Genomic DNA, 17,012 nt, shown 5'->3' with positions numbered 1-17,012 from the left:
TGGTAGCAAAATTTAACTCACATTTCTTGGTCACCTGTTTAGAAGAAAACCAGAGACTTCTTTTTAAATTTTTTCCTTCTTGTTTTCCTTTTCTCAACATACAGTAATGATCCAACAGAGAAATGATATTTTCCTGCTCTACACTATTCTATCATGCACTGCATTGAAGGGAAAAGTAGCCAAAAGAAATCCTCAAGTAAAAAGCATCAACCATATCAATCAAAATTAGTAGAGTGTTGATGTTTGTTACATAGCCAGTTAAACAAGTATTCACAAGGTAGGCTTTGGTATAATGAAGTGGAGCATGTCGAGGTTAATATCATCATAGCAACAATCATATATTGTTGGTCTGATGAAATGAAGATTTTTCTCGCTCAACAAGCAGAGGCATGAGAACAAGTTTTAACTCGTCTAGTTGTCAACAACAAACCGTTCTTTTTCAACACATCCTTCAAACACATATAAATAACCGCATGTTTCAAGCTTCAACTATGATACACATATAAATCAAAGCTGAATAAATGTACATGCTCATTATTCATCAACAACAAAACATTTTATTTCATGATACAACCTTGTGACTTTGTAATTGCTGGACGTGAAGCACATTATTTTGGTCTTGTGAACTGAATTAACTTACAGTATCCTATCCTTTTTACATTCTCTCTGCCTAGTTGTTATGAAACATGTATAACCTTTAGCTTCCATATGCATTGTTCTAGTGTCCTTTAGAGAGGAATCCAGCCCTGTGATTCATGTGTAAAACAGGGTAAGAAACTAAGAATATTGGCAAGATACACTATGGAAGTTTCATTTGACAATGCTATGGGGCTTGCTTAACATACCTTTATCAATCCAGTTTCACTACCACAAAAAATAATATCATTTGCTGTTAGAAGGCTTGTTATCTTGCTACCTGCTGATAATCTACCTACTTTCTGCAGCATTCCTCTCAACCAGATCTGTTGCAAATAACCTTGTCTAATGATACCCATACAAGCAGCAAGTACATGGCGAGATTCATATGAAGATATTTTCAATAAATAAACTTGATAATCACCTGAATTATACATGGGGATGAGCTGCAGTGCAAGTAAATGAAGTCTTCCACCACTGACATTGCTTGCACATTTGTTCCCCTTTCCATTGCTATTGAAACTTGAGGTCGGCAGTGCTTTCTCCATTCCTGAGTTTTTCTCAGATTAAATTAGTTGATTGCATCCATCCTTTACTGTTCATATGATATACAATACATACCTTCATACTAGATCCTTCAACAACAGCGCCTGCACAGTAAACCCATCCGTTATATATCAGAATAGAGTTTATTGGTTTATTTTGCAATCTCCAGCTTTTTGTAGGTGGTCTGATCTCTGTCTTATTGTCTTCCATTATATCTACCTCCTGAAGAAAATTTCATTTACAGTTTCAGTTGGCCCCTTCTGATGAAAAAAAGGCTTGGATGGAACTAATGAGAACAAATCTTATATGCCATATATGATTTCCTATGAAGTCCAAACATTAAACTAACCTGTATACTTGAATCTGTGCACCCAAGGTAGATTTTGCCCTGGATTACTGATAGGCATTTAACATGCTTATTCTTGCATGTAGTCTGGATGCTCCTTGATGCATGGCACACCTATAAAACATTGCTCTAACACGATGTCAATTTGCATTTCTCAATCATGATAGAGTGAAGCACATTTTTAAAGACCAATCATTCAAAGGTACAAAAACAAAGAGATTTTTTGCAAATGACATGCAACATTTTGTTGAAATTATGTATAATCTTATCTTATCACTATTTACATATTGAGATGACTATGCACTTATGTAAGCACTTTGTCGATCCCAAATAACCATGTTCCCTGCTTAAGTTAACCAAGGATGCAAATGAATATTCTATCCCTAGAAAAGGCAACTAGAAAAAAGAAATGGAAGAAAAACTCTCACTAATTCAATTCTTAACCACCCAAAACTACTCAATTGTAAGCCTGCCTCTCTGTTTCACTCTTCCTCTCCTCCAAACCCTAGCTTGAAACCCTAGATTGGTCAATCAATTGATGAGGGTTGCGGCATTGTCTTCCATTAGGCTCACTAGGTTGGCTTGGATGGGCCAAAACCTTGCCCTTAACATTGCAAGAAGGTGGGTGCAGCTTTCTATGCTTTGGGATGATATCACTGTTTTCTGTTTTGGTTTTTAAAGAGTATTTTTTCAGTGATCTGTAATCTACAACACGATCAGCTCTCTTTAAATATCTTTCTTTTCTTAAAAAGATGGGTGGCTGATCTATTCCAGCCTCTCCTACTACTCAAAAAAAAAAAACATTACGAGAAGGGGTCCCAATCTCCATCTACAACTGCACTGCATGGCTTCCCATCACCATTCACCACTGTTCCTGCAACTTCATCGTCTCCATTTCCTATCCTTGCTCTATCATCGTCCTCATCACAGTCGGCGACCTTGTGAAGCATATACCATTGTTGCCCTTCCAATTCATGGACCCTGATGGCACCATCATTGATGTTGGCATCAACTGGTTATAAGAACATCAAGCACCACCTCCTTGACATTGAGGCTTTCATATAGCTACCGCTTGCAGCCTTCTCTGCCTCATCATAAGCATCTCTTGTTGTGAGTATGATCCCTTCCTCATGCTTGGCAACTACCTCTAGGCCTATCACAATGTCCATTACCTCCTTGCCCGTGTCGTGAATTAGGTTGAGGATGGCCTATCTCACCTTTCTCAATGTGGGTGACACAAGAAACTTCATCAAGATAGTCCACAATGACATCGAGTACGGCAATAAGATTTTTACCAAGATGCCTTTTGCAACATTAGTGGTCATTCTAACCATGAGCTCAAGAGCTTCCTCATCGAGATCACAACCAATATCTTCAAGCCTATCCCAATGAGCAGAGGGAGGATGAACTTGTGGATAAGATCCTCAACAAAATCAAGATAAGGAGACCAGGAAGTAGATGGACTAGGAGGCTGCAAAGCTCTTAATCATCACCTTCAAGATTGCCACATCCCTAGATTATCACTACTGTAGCAGATTGAGGATAGGGATGTTCCTAATGGGGTTTTTGAATTGGCCGGTATTAGTGGCAAGGCCTCAATAAGGTCATTAATTTGGATGATTAATTAGCAAGAAGCATCTAATTCATGATGTCTTTTAGGCTATGTATGCCTCCAAGACTTTTAGCTATGCCCAAGGTTTGAACTTGCTTCAGACCAAAAGCCAGAAGAAGGGGTGGAACCTCAATCTTGGGGAGTTGGTGAGGATCTGGAAGGCGTTGAAGAACCATAGCACTAGAAATGTAACATAAGAAAGAAAGGAGAAAGGAAAGAAAAGGAACCTTTGGGAAGAGGGATAATATTGTCTCCTGATTTATAACAATCGCACAAATGTTTGAGAAAATGTCTTTCTCTTAATCTGTTAGAGTCAATGTAACCCAAGGTGCTATTTGTGCAAGAAAGATCAATATTTTTTGGGTTGATTTGTACCTAGAGATAAGAAAAAGTTTTATGCATAATTTTGATAAAATGCTTCTGTGTGATTTGCAAAAAAAAAAAAAAAACTCAAAACCAAAACTTCTATGCATGTGGATATTACCACTAGCTTACTCTGGAGCTTGAATCTAATGATTGCAGTATCCCTGTAGTTCCAAGTTTACACTTAAGTAGCACTTAGAATAAGGCTGACTCTTACCTTGAGACCGTTGCTCTGTGTAACTATAAGAATTTTGTCCCCACAACTGTCTACTTTTTGAATGGGATCCTTCATCTCTATAACTTCAACACATTCTAATTTCCTTTGTATCATCTTCCAAACCTGTAAAATGATAAAGAGCTTTTTGTTACTAGTCTTTTTTTATAACAATAAATGATCCTTAGGCTTTCTGTTTGATGATCGGTTACCCTGACAGTTTTGTCAAAGGATCCACTTAAGAGGCTATCCCCTGGTTCAAAAAGTGTAAAGCAGGTTACAGGCCTTTTGTGCTCCTTGACCTCCAATACGAACATTGCTCTTTGTCCCTTGATGTCCCATACCTGATTTGATTCATCAAATATGTTAGAGTTTCATATTTTGACAGGCATCATAAGTTGAATTAATTTTGCTAAATGTAACCACAAATGAAATTTCTTGTTTATTATTTTGAAAAAGTAGCAAATGTTGTTGGCGTAAAAAATGTCTAGCTAGTATCATGCTTGATACAATTTGTCATCATTTTGAATTAATAAATTTGGATTTCTTTTTTCATTGTTTTATAAGGCAGCATTTTAATATTAATAAGATTATATGTCTGCTTCTGGTCAAATCTTTCATTTTGTGTAATGCTGCATATGACACAATTATTCTTCCATCCTTGTGGTATTTGGGAATATGTGATTGTGCAAAGTAACTCTGAAATTGTCAAAAATGATGGCTACATAACAATTTGTCTCAAATAGGTCTTTACCTTAATCGAGCCATCCGAGTATCCGGCACAAAGCTGCCCTTTATAGAAAATAAGAGCAGTTGCTGCTCCACTTCCAGAATGACCTACTTCCAGAATTTGTGTATGTACACAAGACACATGCTGCAATTGCCATCAGTGAGTCAATGTCATAAATTCTTATTACAGATCAAGAAAGAAAATAAATCTTTATCTAAGAATCGAAGAAAGAGTAAGATCAAGAGGAAAATTGCTGGTACAATTGTAGTTCCTTATAATGTGAAACGAGACTATTGGTTTCATGGCACACATCAAGATATTTTTGACCTAAAACTATATGTTTTAAGATTTTCATGCTAATTAGCAGATTAATCTGTGCTTCAGAGGACATTAATAAGGGTATGCTGCTAATATTTTTACAATAACTATAAAACATGATAATCATAGTTATATATATGATCTTCAAACAAATATCAGCTAAGGAGTTCCATCATTACCCTTTTTGTCAGTATGTTGGCACCCTGCTACGTGCTGTTCTGCTAGTATCCGGCGCTCCTTCTAGGGTACAATTATCCTTCCACAAGTTAAGAAGTCAATTATGAATTAATTTTGCAAAATGAATTTTTAGGGTTTATCTACATCCATAATTGTGGACAAGATTGTCTTTATCGAGAATGGCACAAATTCTTTGTAATTGAGCAAGGTTATAAATCCAATAGGGGCAGAGGTGTCTCGGTTTTTTCATGGAATAGGATGCTCTGCTGTCCTGTCTTGTCCCTGTAACAATCTGATCATGCATGCCAATTGATGTCCTCCATCTCTCTCCCTTTCTTTTTTTTTTCCTTTCTTTCCTTCTTTTTTTCTTGTCTTCTACCTTCCTTTCCTTTTTCTTTCCTTCTCCTCCCTTTCTTTCTTTTTTTCATTTTTCTTCTACTTTCCTTTCACTTTTTTCTTTTCTTCATCTTTCCTTCCTTTCTTGCTTTCCTTTTTCTTCTTCCCTCTCCACATGAATGGGTTTCGGAGTCCAGAACCCGTCTTCGTCTTATTTTCTCACAAGAACATGATGGGATAGCCCGGATGTCCCCTGCCCCACCAGGACGTAAAACCTTGATTCTAAGTATTGTTATCGCAATCCATTGGATAGTTGAAGGCTTGAAACTGATATTAGTGAAAGTAATTTGAAAGTGAAGTTCAACATGCTTTTCAAATGTGATATTCAAATTTCTGTGGTTTCAATGCACAAGTACTGTAATGCTTTCAAGTTCTAATAAAACTTGACATTGTAACAATGGTAAATTAAATCAAAATTACTTTGACCTCTTTATTGGATATAGAACAAGCTAATCTAAGTAGGCTGTTCTTGAATAAGCTAAAATCTTTCTGCTGGATCAGTTAACTCATAAAAACTGAATTGTCCTCAGAGTTAGCTATCCTTGCTCCAACACCATTTACTAATTCTAACCAAACTATCAATTTCAGGAAGTATTTTTCGTGTTACTTTTTTCCTACTTGTACTAACTGGGAACTGGCCATAGTTCCATGTCTAGTGCTCATAATTTGAGGTAATTGTATTTGCACAGAAAATTACAATTTAATTGCAAGGTAATCTTCAGATCTCACTCCATTATCATCACTGACCTATGAACTTAGCTTTAGATACTATAAACATTCTAACTTCTTTTACACTCTCGAGATTCTGTTGGGGGTTGTAAGCAGTATGCCAACTATTAGATTGTAAAGGTAAATTACTATAATTACCTTCATTAATTTAAACAGCTTTTATTCATTGGCATGAGGTATTATGTGTTAAGGAATTTATTTGGCTTTCTTGAACCACTGCATTGGATTTTCAAGTACTTATGATAATAGTCACAAACTTTGTCCCTACTGCAAAAACCTGCAGAATTTGCTGGGAATTGGCACCCATAGAAGCCCATATGAAAGAACTTTTTAGTTGTCTTTGAAAATACTTTTAGTCCTTCATGTCTACATGAAACCTGAGAAGTATAACATGTTTCCAGAGGATAGAAATGGGGTCCATATGGAAGGATCAGAACCTCTTGGCAACAGTTAATAGTTTTGCATCACTTGCTTAAAGGACCTAATACATCCTTAATGTTTGTTAGTAGCGGGAGAAGATTTGAATTAATTTGTTTCACCTAACTTTCTTGCACATATATGAAGTTAAAACTTGTAGCGGCAAGGTCACAGTTTGAAATGGAAACATCAGACCATTACAGCCCATCATCTGCGACGTTACTGCTGTATAACTGTCATCTCAGAGTGTTTATTTATTAAGTTTGCTGACAAACATTAGAAACATAATCTCGTCACATGTATGTAACACTTGGCAAAAAAGTGAACTGGCAACCGAACTCACTGGTTTGGTAGGAAGAAATAATCAGTAACTTTTAGTAATTCCTCGGCCATCCATGTGTAACCTGAGAGACGTCTAAGCGATTCTCGTAAACCTTCTGAGAAATTCATTAATTTCTGCTTTCCTGCATATAGAGAAAAATCCAGCAATACAGTTTCATATGGAAAAAAGATATGCTTCATCCAAACAAAAGCATGATCATTTGAATCACCAACATGGCGTTTAAAAATTTCAAAGGGATCAAATTTAGATGTATAAGATTTCAAAGGTATTTGTTGTATTAACTAAGTTGATCTTATTATTCCTATTAATGTATACTCGACTCAAATTTTTTTTTTTTTTTTGGTTTTGGTGGGGGTGGGGTATTAACTCATAGAATCTAGCACTATTAAAATGACCTAAGAGGAAGAAGATTTGAAAACTACATCCTAAAAAGGAGGTTTGTGCTTCTTGCTTTTAACTTTAAAAAAATATGTAAATATCAGCATAATAATCCAGAACTATTTATTTTATTAGAATTTTTTTTCCATAATCGGAAGTTTTTTTTCTCAGAAGTTCAGAACAACTGAGTTAATAAGACTTTGCTACTACTTTGTTTATGAGGGGTCTAAAACTGTAAGACATTGTATTACCTTTACCAGATGTGTAATTATACACAGAAAGACATGCCAGAATTCGGTCATCAAGCTCCGACCCTGGATGGAGGAATCGTGCTATTTCACTTAACAAAATCCCACAGGCATAATATCTGATGCTGCTAGGACCCATGACTGCCATTTCACTTCCAAGCCATGTGATACATATGAGACAGTTACGTGAAACACTCTTTATCCTGCTTTGAATTCCCCTTCCAAAGCATTAAAGACAGAACGCCCAATTCTGATGACACCTCTTGCAGTCTTGGCACTCCATGCATTTGATTCACCATCCTGCATGAATACTATGTCAAAAAATGGGGATATATATTCTATTTCATTTTAATGCATCATCTAATTGAAGCAACACTTTATCCATATTAATGCTACTTGGACGATATGATGGCTCATTCTGGTTCCAAATAGGATGATAAAAGCTGTCTTGACTAGTACCTGTAGACAGGGATCAAACCAGTCAACTTTTCTGATCATATGCCTATGATTTACCGATGTCAACCCTGCCCTTTTTACTAGCCATGCAGCTGTATATGGTTCCCCTGTCCAGGAATAAGTCCCTCCAAGGTTTGAAAGAATAAAAGCAGCTAGTGTCTGTGTGCTGCCGTCTTCTTCAGATGCAACTGATTCTAATAGGACTTCCATTGCCTCTTCTTTGAATACACTCTTACCACTTGAATGTTCCTGTAAAAGATTTGTCTCATTGATGTTAACTTCTGCTTTTGACATTAATTTTCTCTCTATTTCTAAGAAAAACTCTCTCCTTAATGTAAACAATCACAATGCTTTCATTTACAAAATAAAATGATATAGATATATTATGTGTTCAGTATATTAAATTGATAAGAGATCATATATATAGAGAAATGTGGGTGTAAATGATGGAAGAGGCACTTCCCACTGGTTCACTATCTGAGACAACACGAAAATGATTGTAGGGATCTTCATGATCATAATAGAGTTATAGTGGCCACGAACTGTCTGATGAGTTTATAGATAAAATTTTCAAAATACTTCATTCTCATCTAAATGCATGGATGTCTGCAATGTGAAAAAATATTTCTAGAATTTGATATGCAGAAGGCCAAGATTTTTAGTATTTATTGCAAATAAGTCTCAAGTAACAATGATGATTAAATTTTTAGTAAACTGATGATGGACTTTATACACATCGAACTTTCTTTCATTTTTCACAATAACCATAATCTATAATGTGTCAATAGAAATTGCATTTAAGTGCAATATATATCTTGGAGCATTGCTTCAAATTATGCAACTGAATAAACTATACCAGTATGTCCAATTGAATCAGAAGATTTGCTGCCAAAAGTCGATGTTCAACTTCAGCTTGTTGGATACAGGTCATTAATGTGTGCATAATGCTGATACTCCCTTGCTGTCGTATCTGATGGAGTAAATGAATGGCTGATGACCTGGAACATCAGGTACTAGAACTCAGCATCTTCGTTAGAGTCAATGTCAGTTAATCATAGATAAGTATATGCTGTTTCATTTTGTATTTTAAAGCCAAATGGATAATTTTTACTGGGTTTAAGTCTGCAGCTCATTATTTGTCAAAGATATATGAGGAAAAAAAACCAGCTAAAATAGCAAGAAACCATAATGGTCTAAAGTCATTGTCAGTCTAATAGCTGCACCACTTGTTTATGTCTTGCATTGGAATTTGGGACATTTAATTTTCTGTATGGAGTTATTAATTTTTGTTGTCATTGGGACAGGCAGGGAAACAATTACAAGTCATGTGGATGGAAGTGTCAAAATTTCTTTCCAAATATTTTTGGTTCTATGCCTGCTTTTCTTTAATGTAAACATTGCATGGTTTTGGATTTATGATTCATTTTGTTGAGGCCGAATATACATTGTTGACTTCTTTCTAATAGTTTAAGCTTTTGGGGTCTGGTGATAAGTTAGCACAGTATTAGAGCCCAAAGTCAGAAGTTCAAATCCCCATTCAGGCCATTTTTTTTATTATTATTATTATACCAACTGTTTGTTATCTTGAATCTTTTCTTCTCTTGGCTCATTCTCAGTTAAGTCATTCTTGATTTGTTTCTATCTTGAGTCATTCTTGACTCGTTCATGCCTTCATTTACCAGGTCTGGGCCACACGTACCCACTGTTTGTCATATTAAATCTTTTCTTCTGTTGACTCATTCTCAGTCAAGTCATTCTTGATTTGTTGCTATCTTGAAGCATTCTTGACTTATCCATGCCTTTGTTTATGGGGTCCAGGGCACACATGAGGGGGAAGGGGGGAGATTAAGACCTAATGCACATTGTTGAGCTCCTCCCCTAACAGCTCAAGCTTTTGAGGTCTAGCGGTCAGTTAACATATTTATGTAGTGATGCAAATGGGCCAACTGATGGACTGAACTTTACACAATTTCAGGGTTATCAGGCTGGCAATCGAAAGTTTCGGAAATCCATAGCCCAAGAACATCCTATTTGCATACCTACATTTATATGCAAAGGTTTGCTAAGTTATATCTATGCTGTTTGCTGCATGAAATATTTGATGTACCAAACTTAAAATGTTCTAAATGTGTTGCTATGTTTAGTGTTGTCATTCTGCAAGTTATCCGAGACAGATATTTCTGTTTATGGTTGATGATTTGGTTTACTGAGAAATAACAAGCCTCAAAAAGTAGAACTGGATGTGAAATAGTCAAAATCCAAGCCCAAATCATAGAGATAACATATCCATCTATTACATACAAGATCAGACACGTGAATTGAGATTAGCTATTTAAATAAGCAATTCAAAGCATATAAATATACCGTGGCATGCGAAGAATCTCATGGAAATATTCAAGCGCAGCAAACTTTGCACGCCTCTCATTACTTCTCAGAAGATAGAGAAATGGATCCACAGGAGTAACTTGTGACAGAAACTTTTTGCAATTACCATTCAGACGCATGCACCTAACAAGAATCGCTGCCAAAGCCACACCTTCTGCTAGATTCTTGTTCATTGCAACATTTACAAGCTTAGAGAGAATCTGAGGAGAACTAATAGCTGCCAAGTGCATGTTATTTGTTACATAATCAAATGCAGTTACTAATACTTCAATCAAGGCTATTGATGCTGATGTTGGTGTTAAAGGAAGTGACAAAGACCCCTTCTTCTGACCATCGGAGTTGCAAGCAACCTCCACTAGTGCTGGTAGAATCTCTAGACCTTTTATCTCTGTAGGAGATGGACTTAGTAAATAGATAAGAATAGCAGCATCTTGCACATTTCTCTTCAATGCACTGGCCAATTTACTCAGATGTAAATCCTTTTTCTTAATGTCTTCTATAACTGCTTTGTCTTCTGATATTAGAAGTAAAAGCATAGATACTGATGCCCTAATGAGTTTCTCCTTTTTAGAAGTTGAAACGATGTGCAGTAATTGGTCAAGAATTTCTTGCTTTACTGAGCCATATCTAACCTCTTTCTTAGTGTTGAGCAATTCCCATATAGTTGAAACTTCCACATCAGCATCTTCACATTTTCCTGGACCATCTGAGAAACATAGAACTGAAACTGCCTTTTCAGATCTTCCAGTAGTTCAGAGTGATTATCTTTTCCATAGTCTGAGCTTTCATCACTCCAGTCTTTCTCACTGTTTGAAAAGTTTACTTTCCTCTTGGCAATACTTCCTCGAGGAACCAATTCAGATATGCTATATTTCTTTCTAAATTTGGATGAGAAATTGCTAAAGCATCTTAAATCATGTGTTGGTGATCTTCCTGTAGGTGTCTCATCTTCTACAGAACAGTTAAATAAGGGATATGTCTCTGCATCTCTCAGATCCAAGATTGAAAATCTTAAATTGTTGAGCGAACTATGTGATCTGCTAGATAACAGACAACTTGCATTTGCTTCGCAGACTTGCACATGCATTGAATAGCTTGGACAATCAGGAGGAGATGTCTCTAGACACTCAGGAGGTGAGTAATTAGGTAGGTAGGTCCTGTAATGATCAGCTGGCTGAATGTAAGAACACATTACAAATACATAATAAATTTTTAATAAGAAGCTGGTAACAGTAATAGCTGATGGTAGATGCTATATAATATGTTGTGGACATACCTCTCACCAGTATTAGATGCTGAATGCTCAGCATAGGTTGTCAGAATCTTTTCTGGAATATCTTCACCCTGCATTCTCATCTGATTCAGAGGAATAGTGATCATTAATAAATGACAGGTCCAGCGACTATGCTAGTTTTTTCCAATTTCTGTTGCCTTTAGGATAGTTCTCTTTATTGAAGGCATGATGATGATAGTAAGCTTGGTTTTCTTATTGTAATATTAGTTGATGTAGGTTTATCATTAGATCCTAGAATCCCATCTTTTATAATACACGGTTTCATTGACTCTACTTGCCAAGTTAGATATATTCTTATTGCGAAATAGACATTGAATGGCAGGCCTTGTCGCATGTAGTTTTGAGTTTGTTATATGGATCAATTTGTACTATCCATCAAAAAATTTGAGAACCTTACATCACCATCTCTCAACCTGCCAGTTCTGACTTGCTTTGTTGGTCCTTGGCAAGGCACTTTCCACAAAGGAATAGCTGCTTTGAATGCTAGAAGACCAGTTGGCAGGACAAATTTTATCTTATTAGCCATGCGGTTTAAGATCAAGCAACCCAGGAGCTTGACAAAGCTACCTTATTAGCCAGGCAGTTTAGGTTTGTGCATCAAGTTATCTTATTGTATTTCAGTAGAGTAAACCAGAGAGTTCAAAAACAAAATTATGCAAATTGCATTACGCCTTCCATGTATGAGTATGTGGATGTCTGTATGCGTTACCTCGGAATCACTTGCTTCTGTAGATTCAACGTGTGAATAAAAGGAAACTGGTGAATCTGACTGGGACTCTTCCAGCATATCTTGGAGGCATCTGATGTCAAAGCTTTCATTGATTTCTTCATGAAAACCCTCATCCAAATTTTTCAGAAGGGAGTTATCATTTTTGGGTTTAGTAAAACCTTCACATGCCTCTGAATTGGCTGTGGAGGCTTTAATTTTTTCAACTTCTATATTTTCCTTCGAATTAGGTGGATATGCCATCTGAGCCTGCACAGCAAACATAAAAAGAAGTGTCGATGAGATCATCTTAGCAATTTTGCAGGCATTAATTGTGCAGTAGAACAAATTTTTAGCTGGCTTTTTTGATATGGTTGCTAAATTGAAGCAAGAGGAAGAGAATATAGGCTTCTTTGCTCCTTTCCATGAACTGGACAAGTCGAATAAAATTATTTTCTGGCACAACCTGCATGTGAAATCATTTTTTATATGGACACACAACCAACTTCTCCAACTAAAAATTGTAGGTAGAACAGTGAAAATGAAGGATAAGTTAGTGTAGCCACCTCCATGGAGGAGGCTATAGAACCTTAAACAGGGTATATAGCTACCTCTTATATATTGCCAAAAGAATGTTGACATTATATTTGAGTTAGGGGAGAATGAAGTACATGGCCTTGTCAGCATCAGACTGTCATATACCAAGTTTAAGGTTACTCTTGCCTTCTCCCTGACGAAGACATTTCCCATGATGAACAATTTTCTTTTGGAAACTAGCACCGAATGCTTCCTCTGGTTATTTTGCACCAGAAAATAGTGAATGAAGAACAAAGTGAGATATGCATCAACTTTCTGGAGGGGATCTTCTTCTGTTAGTATTTAGTGATAACTATAACACAAACTTCTGACTGCATGATCAAAACAGGCATATCTGGTAATTTCTAGGATCATAAGACTGACATTCCTGAAGGCAAGTAAGGAACATGGATGGAGAATTTTTCTTACTAATTCTTGTGTTACCTTCTTCCCTTAATAAAATTTGGGCCGGGTATCCCTTCCCATTTGCTCAAAAAGAAAAAGAAAAAACAAAAGAAACAGAAAATAAAAAAGTCCCTGTCACTATGATAACCTTAAATCATTGTGCAGAAGTTAGCAATCCATTTGTCAATTTTAATGTGATTTGAATACTACATTATTTAGAAGATTCATACTTACCATCTGAAAACTTGGCCAGGTAGGCACTTGTTCAAGGGAGTTCAGACATCTGGTGCTTGCAGAACTTCTGTACCTGTTTCAACAACAATGATCAAAGATAAGAACCTGCACGAGTGGTATGCTTCTCCAAAATCTCATTCCACCATTTTCAGTGCCTAACTATTCTGCTTGACAATGTAGTTATCAGAATCAAAAAAAAAAAAAGCAGAATTTAAAAAAACATACATTGTGAAATGTGAATGTTGGATTTCATGCTTTCAAACTTCACTTCATGACGGTAAATTTTTTCGAGATGCTTACAAGTAGCATTCTTCTGCACTACAAAACACCAATGCCAGGCAAATTATGTAACTATAGTTATGTGATGAATTGACGGTGGAATCTACTCATGCGTAACATATAGTACTTGTGCCTGCTTGGTGTCAGTATTGCAAGAGTATCTTAGGTTGTGGGGTTTGCTGCCATGAGAATTTTAATGCAGCTGCAGGCTTTAACAATTTGGCAGCATTGGAAAAAAAAAGTTATCTTTTTAACACCCTTTTCCCCAACAAATCTAAAGCTGGCAGGTGGGTATGACCATGCCCATGGTGGCTGTTACTGTCATCCTTTTGCAGCCATGCACATGTTATGTCAACAGAAATTATAACTTTCCATTTTAAATCCATAACCATTGGAATGACTTTTGTGAGAATGTATCTTCATTTAAAGGCCAAGCCCATACCTGAAAAGCACAATAAAGCTTTCAGGTTATGGAATGTTATTTATAGTAAGTTGGATCACTCACTGAAGATTCTGCAATTCCCTGCTACAGTTTTCGGCCACGGTGCATCCCTTAATCCATGGAGGAGTCTCCCCATACGAAACCACCTGATAGTACATCAACCAATCCTTGTACCTCCTCCCTTGCTGCTTCGCCGCCTCATCCACCGCTTCCTCGGTGTCTCCAATTGTCACCAGAGAGCCAAAAAGTGCTCGCCACAGGCCCGGCGCAAGCTCTGTTCTAACCAGCCAAGGGAAGACTAACACTGATTGAAGGAAGTGCATGGTCATCTGCCACTGGTCCCCCCGGAGCTTCCTAACCAATGAAAGGTAGAAATAGGAGCAGCAAACGATGTATCGGTTCTCGATCCCAGCCATGCTCCCATCCTCCTCCAGCAATGCTGGTACCTGGAGCATCTTCTCGGATGTCGCAAGCCGAGAATTGCCTTCTTCTTGGCGTTTGGATTGGATTGCAAGCTCAATGTTCTCAATTCCCCAGTAGAGGTTCGAAAGCACCGAATGCTCGGAGAATTCAAAGCAACCATGGTTGGATATGGTAATATTTGAGGTGCATTTGAGCTGCAGAGACTTCCTGGTGGCAGGGTCCGAGAGGAACCGGTGAAGGTGGCGACCAACCAAGGACACAAGGGACCCGATGGAGGCAAAGTCCAGTCTATTATCAAGATGGGAATTGGAGGTGGAAGAGAGTGAAGAATTGGAGGCAGGAGCCATGGAGTTGGGAGCTACAACCGCAGGAGAATTGGGAGAGGAGATGAACTTGGGAGATAAGATATGAGAGAGAGAGAGAGAGAGAGACAGAGGTGTTGTAGACTTTGTAGTATTGGAAGGAGGGAATGGAACGCGGGATGGAACATTCGCTCGTGACTGCCTGCAGACAAAATCCAAGACTGGTGTGGCCCCGCGAAGGCTACTTGACAAAAATGTGACCGTTCCTGGGCTGCCATCTTCCCTCCAAAAAAGGGTGACATGACTTCTTTATTTTTGTTTCTTTTTTATTTCACCAAAGAAGATAAGGATGGAAGGACGCAGCTACCCCTATGAAATTATTTCCTAATCATGTGACTTTCTGCTCTCCAGCTTTCACTTTTCTTAATTATTTCTCAATTAGGAAATCAAGAAATATTGTCTAAATGTTGCTGCTTCTGCTCTTGTTCTTTGTATTGCCTCTATTATGCTGTTCATGTTTTGCATGGAAGATAGTTATATGATATCCAAATATTTTTAATCTTTATATACTTGATAGTTATTTCTACACCTTATTTTTTTATTTTAACTTAGAATATTTCTGGCTTGCTTGGTTATCATCAAATATTCACTGGAGTTCTATATGTGGCTGAATTGTTAAGAGATTACATCGGTTGTTATTTTGCCAGTACCATCGCATGAAATAAATCTTCCTTGATGCAAAAGACATTATCAATCACAGTATGAAATTGCTCATCCAACTTCGATAGGGGAGGACATGAAGAAACAAGTCACTTGGAAGTAAGTCTCTTGGGTGTTCTTCTTGCCACCATACACTTCACTTTGTTATTTTGAAACCTGGCAGGTTCCCTCTTTGTTAATAGGTAAACAGGCATACAGCATATGATCATGGTCATACAATAATATGCTACAGCAATATAAGATATTTCTTTAAATTAAAATTTTCCTCTAAGCTTTTTCAGTTTACAGGGATGTTTTGGGAAGTGAAAGTGTGACAATAGCTAGCATCCTTCTCCTCAAAAAAAAAAAAAAAAAATGTGACAATAGTACAAATGGTGGCTATGGACGTAGCATCAGGACCATGTTTAGTTGTTTCTCATGGACTGATATGATCAAGGTCATCCACTAGTAATGCTACAGCATTCTACGATTTTACTTCAAAATTTTTACCCAAGGTTTTTACACTTTAGAGGATTGTTTGGGAAGTAAAAACATGCAACAATAGTACATATTCTCTTGGACTGACACAGGAAATCTGATAGGTTAGTAATTTCTGACTAATCTGAACAAAGAGTCCAGTTCTGGACGGTCAAATTTGCTTGGCACCAATCTCATTGTCTTCTTTCACATACCTCTACTCGCCACTTTTGCATCAGTTACTCTTTAATTCTCCGAGGCCATGCATTTCACATGTATTATATCTCTAAGCTTGTAGTTTAGGAAATGGGATCTTTAACTTACCTAGCAGCAGTTGGTAAAAATGAGATGTTGTCATAAGAGTTGAAACTTTTTTTATTACCAATCCACTAGGTAAAATATATAACTGATATTCGTGGATTCAGGGTTTAAAATAAATGCTGGCTTTGGAAGACACGAAGAAGGACTCTGGTTGCTTCTCAGTTTTCACATATTGCGAGCATGTAATTTAATGATGTAAACTGACATCTACCTACCATATTGTTATCATGCGGTTGATGTCTGGACGGTGAAAGCTACCATATTCACCGGAGCAATAATGAGAGAGAGAGAGAGAGAGAGATGGACGGTATATGCTCCCATGGAGTTATGTATACTTGTACTCCCCACACAAATTAGCATACAAAAAACAAGTCAAGTCTTCAGATGCATGCCTGGATATTTTTAAGGTTAATAAGGTTTGTGAGTGTGTTTTGAGAGAGAGAGAGAGAGAGAGAGATCTCCCTAGTTAGGTAGAGGAAGAGATATTGTGGACTCTCTCTCTCTCTCTCTCTCCCCCCCAGTTAGGTACAGGAAGAGAAATAATTGTGGAGGCTTCTGTT

At 37.2% G+C, this 17,012-nt stretch overlaps 1 protein-coding gene across 1 annotated transcript; it reads right to left on the bottom strand.

Moving 5' to 3' along the window:
* Positions 1-503: 503 nt before the first annotated feature.
* Positions 504-15,183, bottom strand: LOC105057470 (putative E3 ubiquitin-protein ligase LIN-1). The gene is given in 20 exon segments (XM_010940086.4): positions 504-746; positions 846-962; positions 1,061-1,186; positions 1,258-1,404; positions 1,532-1,642; positions 3,721-3,843; positions 3,930-4,061; positions 4,472-4,591; positions 6,828-6,841; positions 6,844-6,948; positions 7,457-7,675; positions 7,678-7,753; positions 7,913-8,158; positions 8,766-8,907; positions 10,274-11,033; positions 11,036-11,451; positions 11,571-11,650; positions 12,298-12,564; positions 13,510-13,582; positions 14,294-15,183. Coding segments are annotated over 20 exon segments (3,999 nt in total). The 5' UTR covers positions 15,001-15,183; the 3' UTR covers positions 504-728.
* Positions 15,184-17,012: the final 1,829 nt, after the last annotated feature.

Source organism: Elaeis guineensis, chromosome 14, assembly GCF_000442705.2.
Source record: "Elaeis guineensis isolate ETL-2024a chromosome 14, EG11, whole genome shotgun sequence".
NCBI classification, from domain to species: domain Eukaryota; kingdom Viridiplantae; phylum Streptophyta; class Magnoliopsida; order Arecales; family Arecaceae; genus Elaeis; species Elaeis guineensis.
The sequence above is the reverse complement of the archived record's forward strand: the minus strand, read 5'-3'. Positions and strand labels throughout refer to the sequence as shown.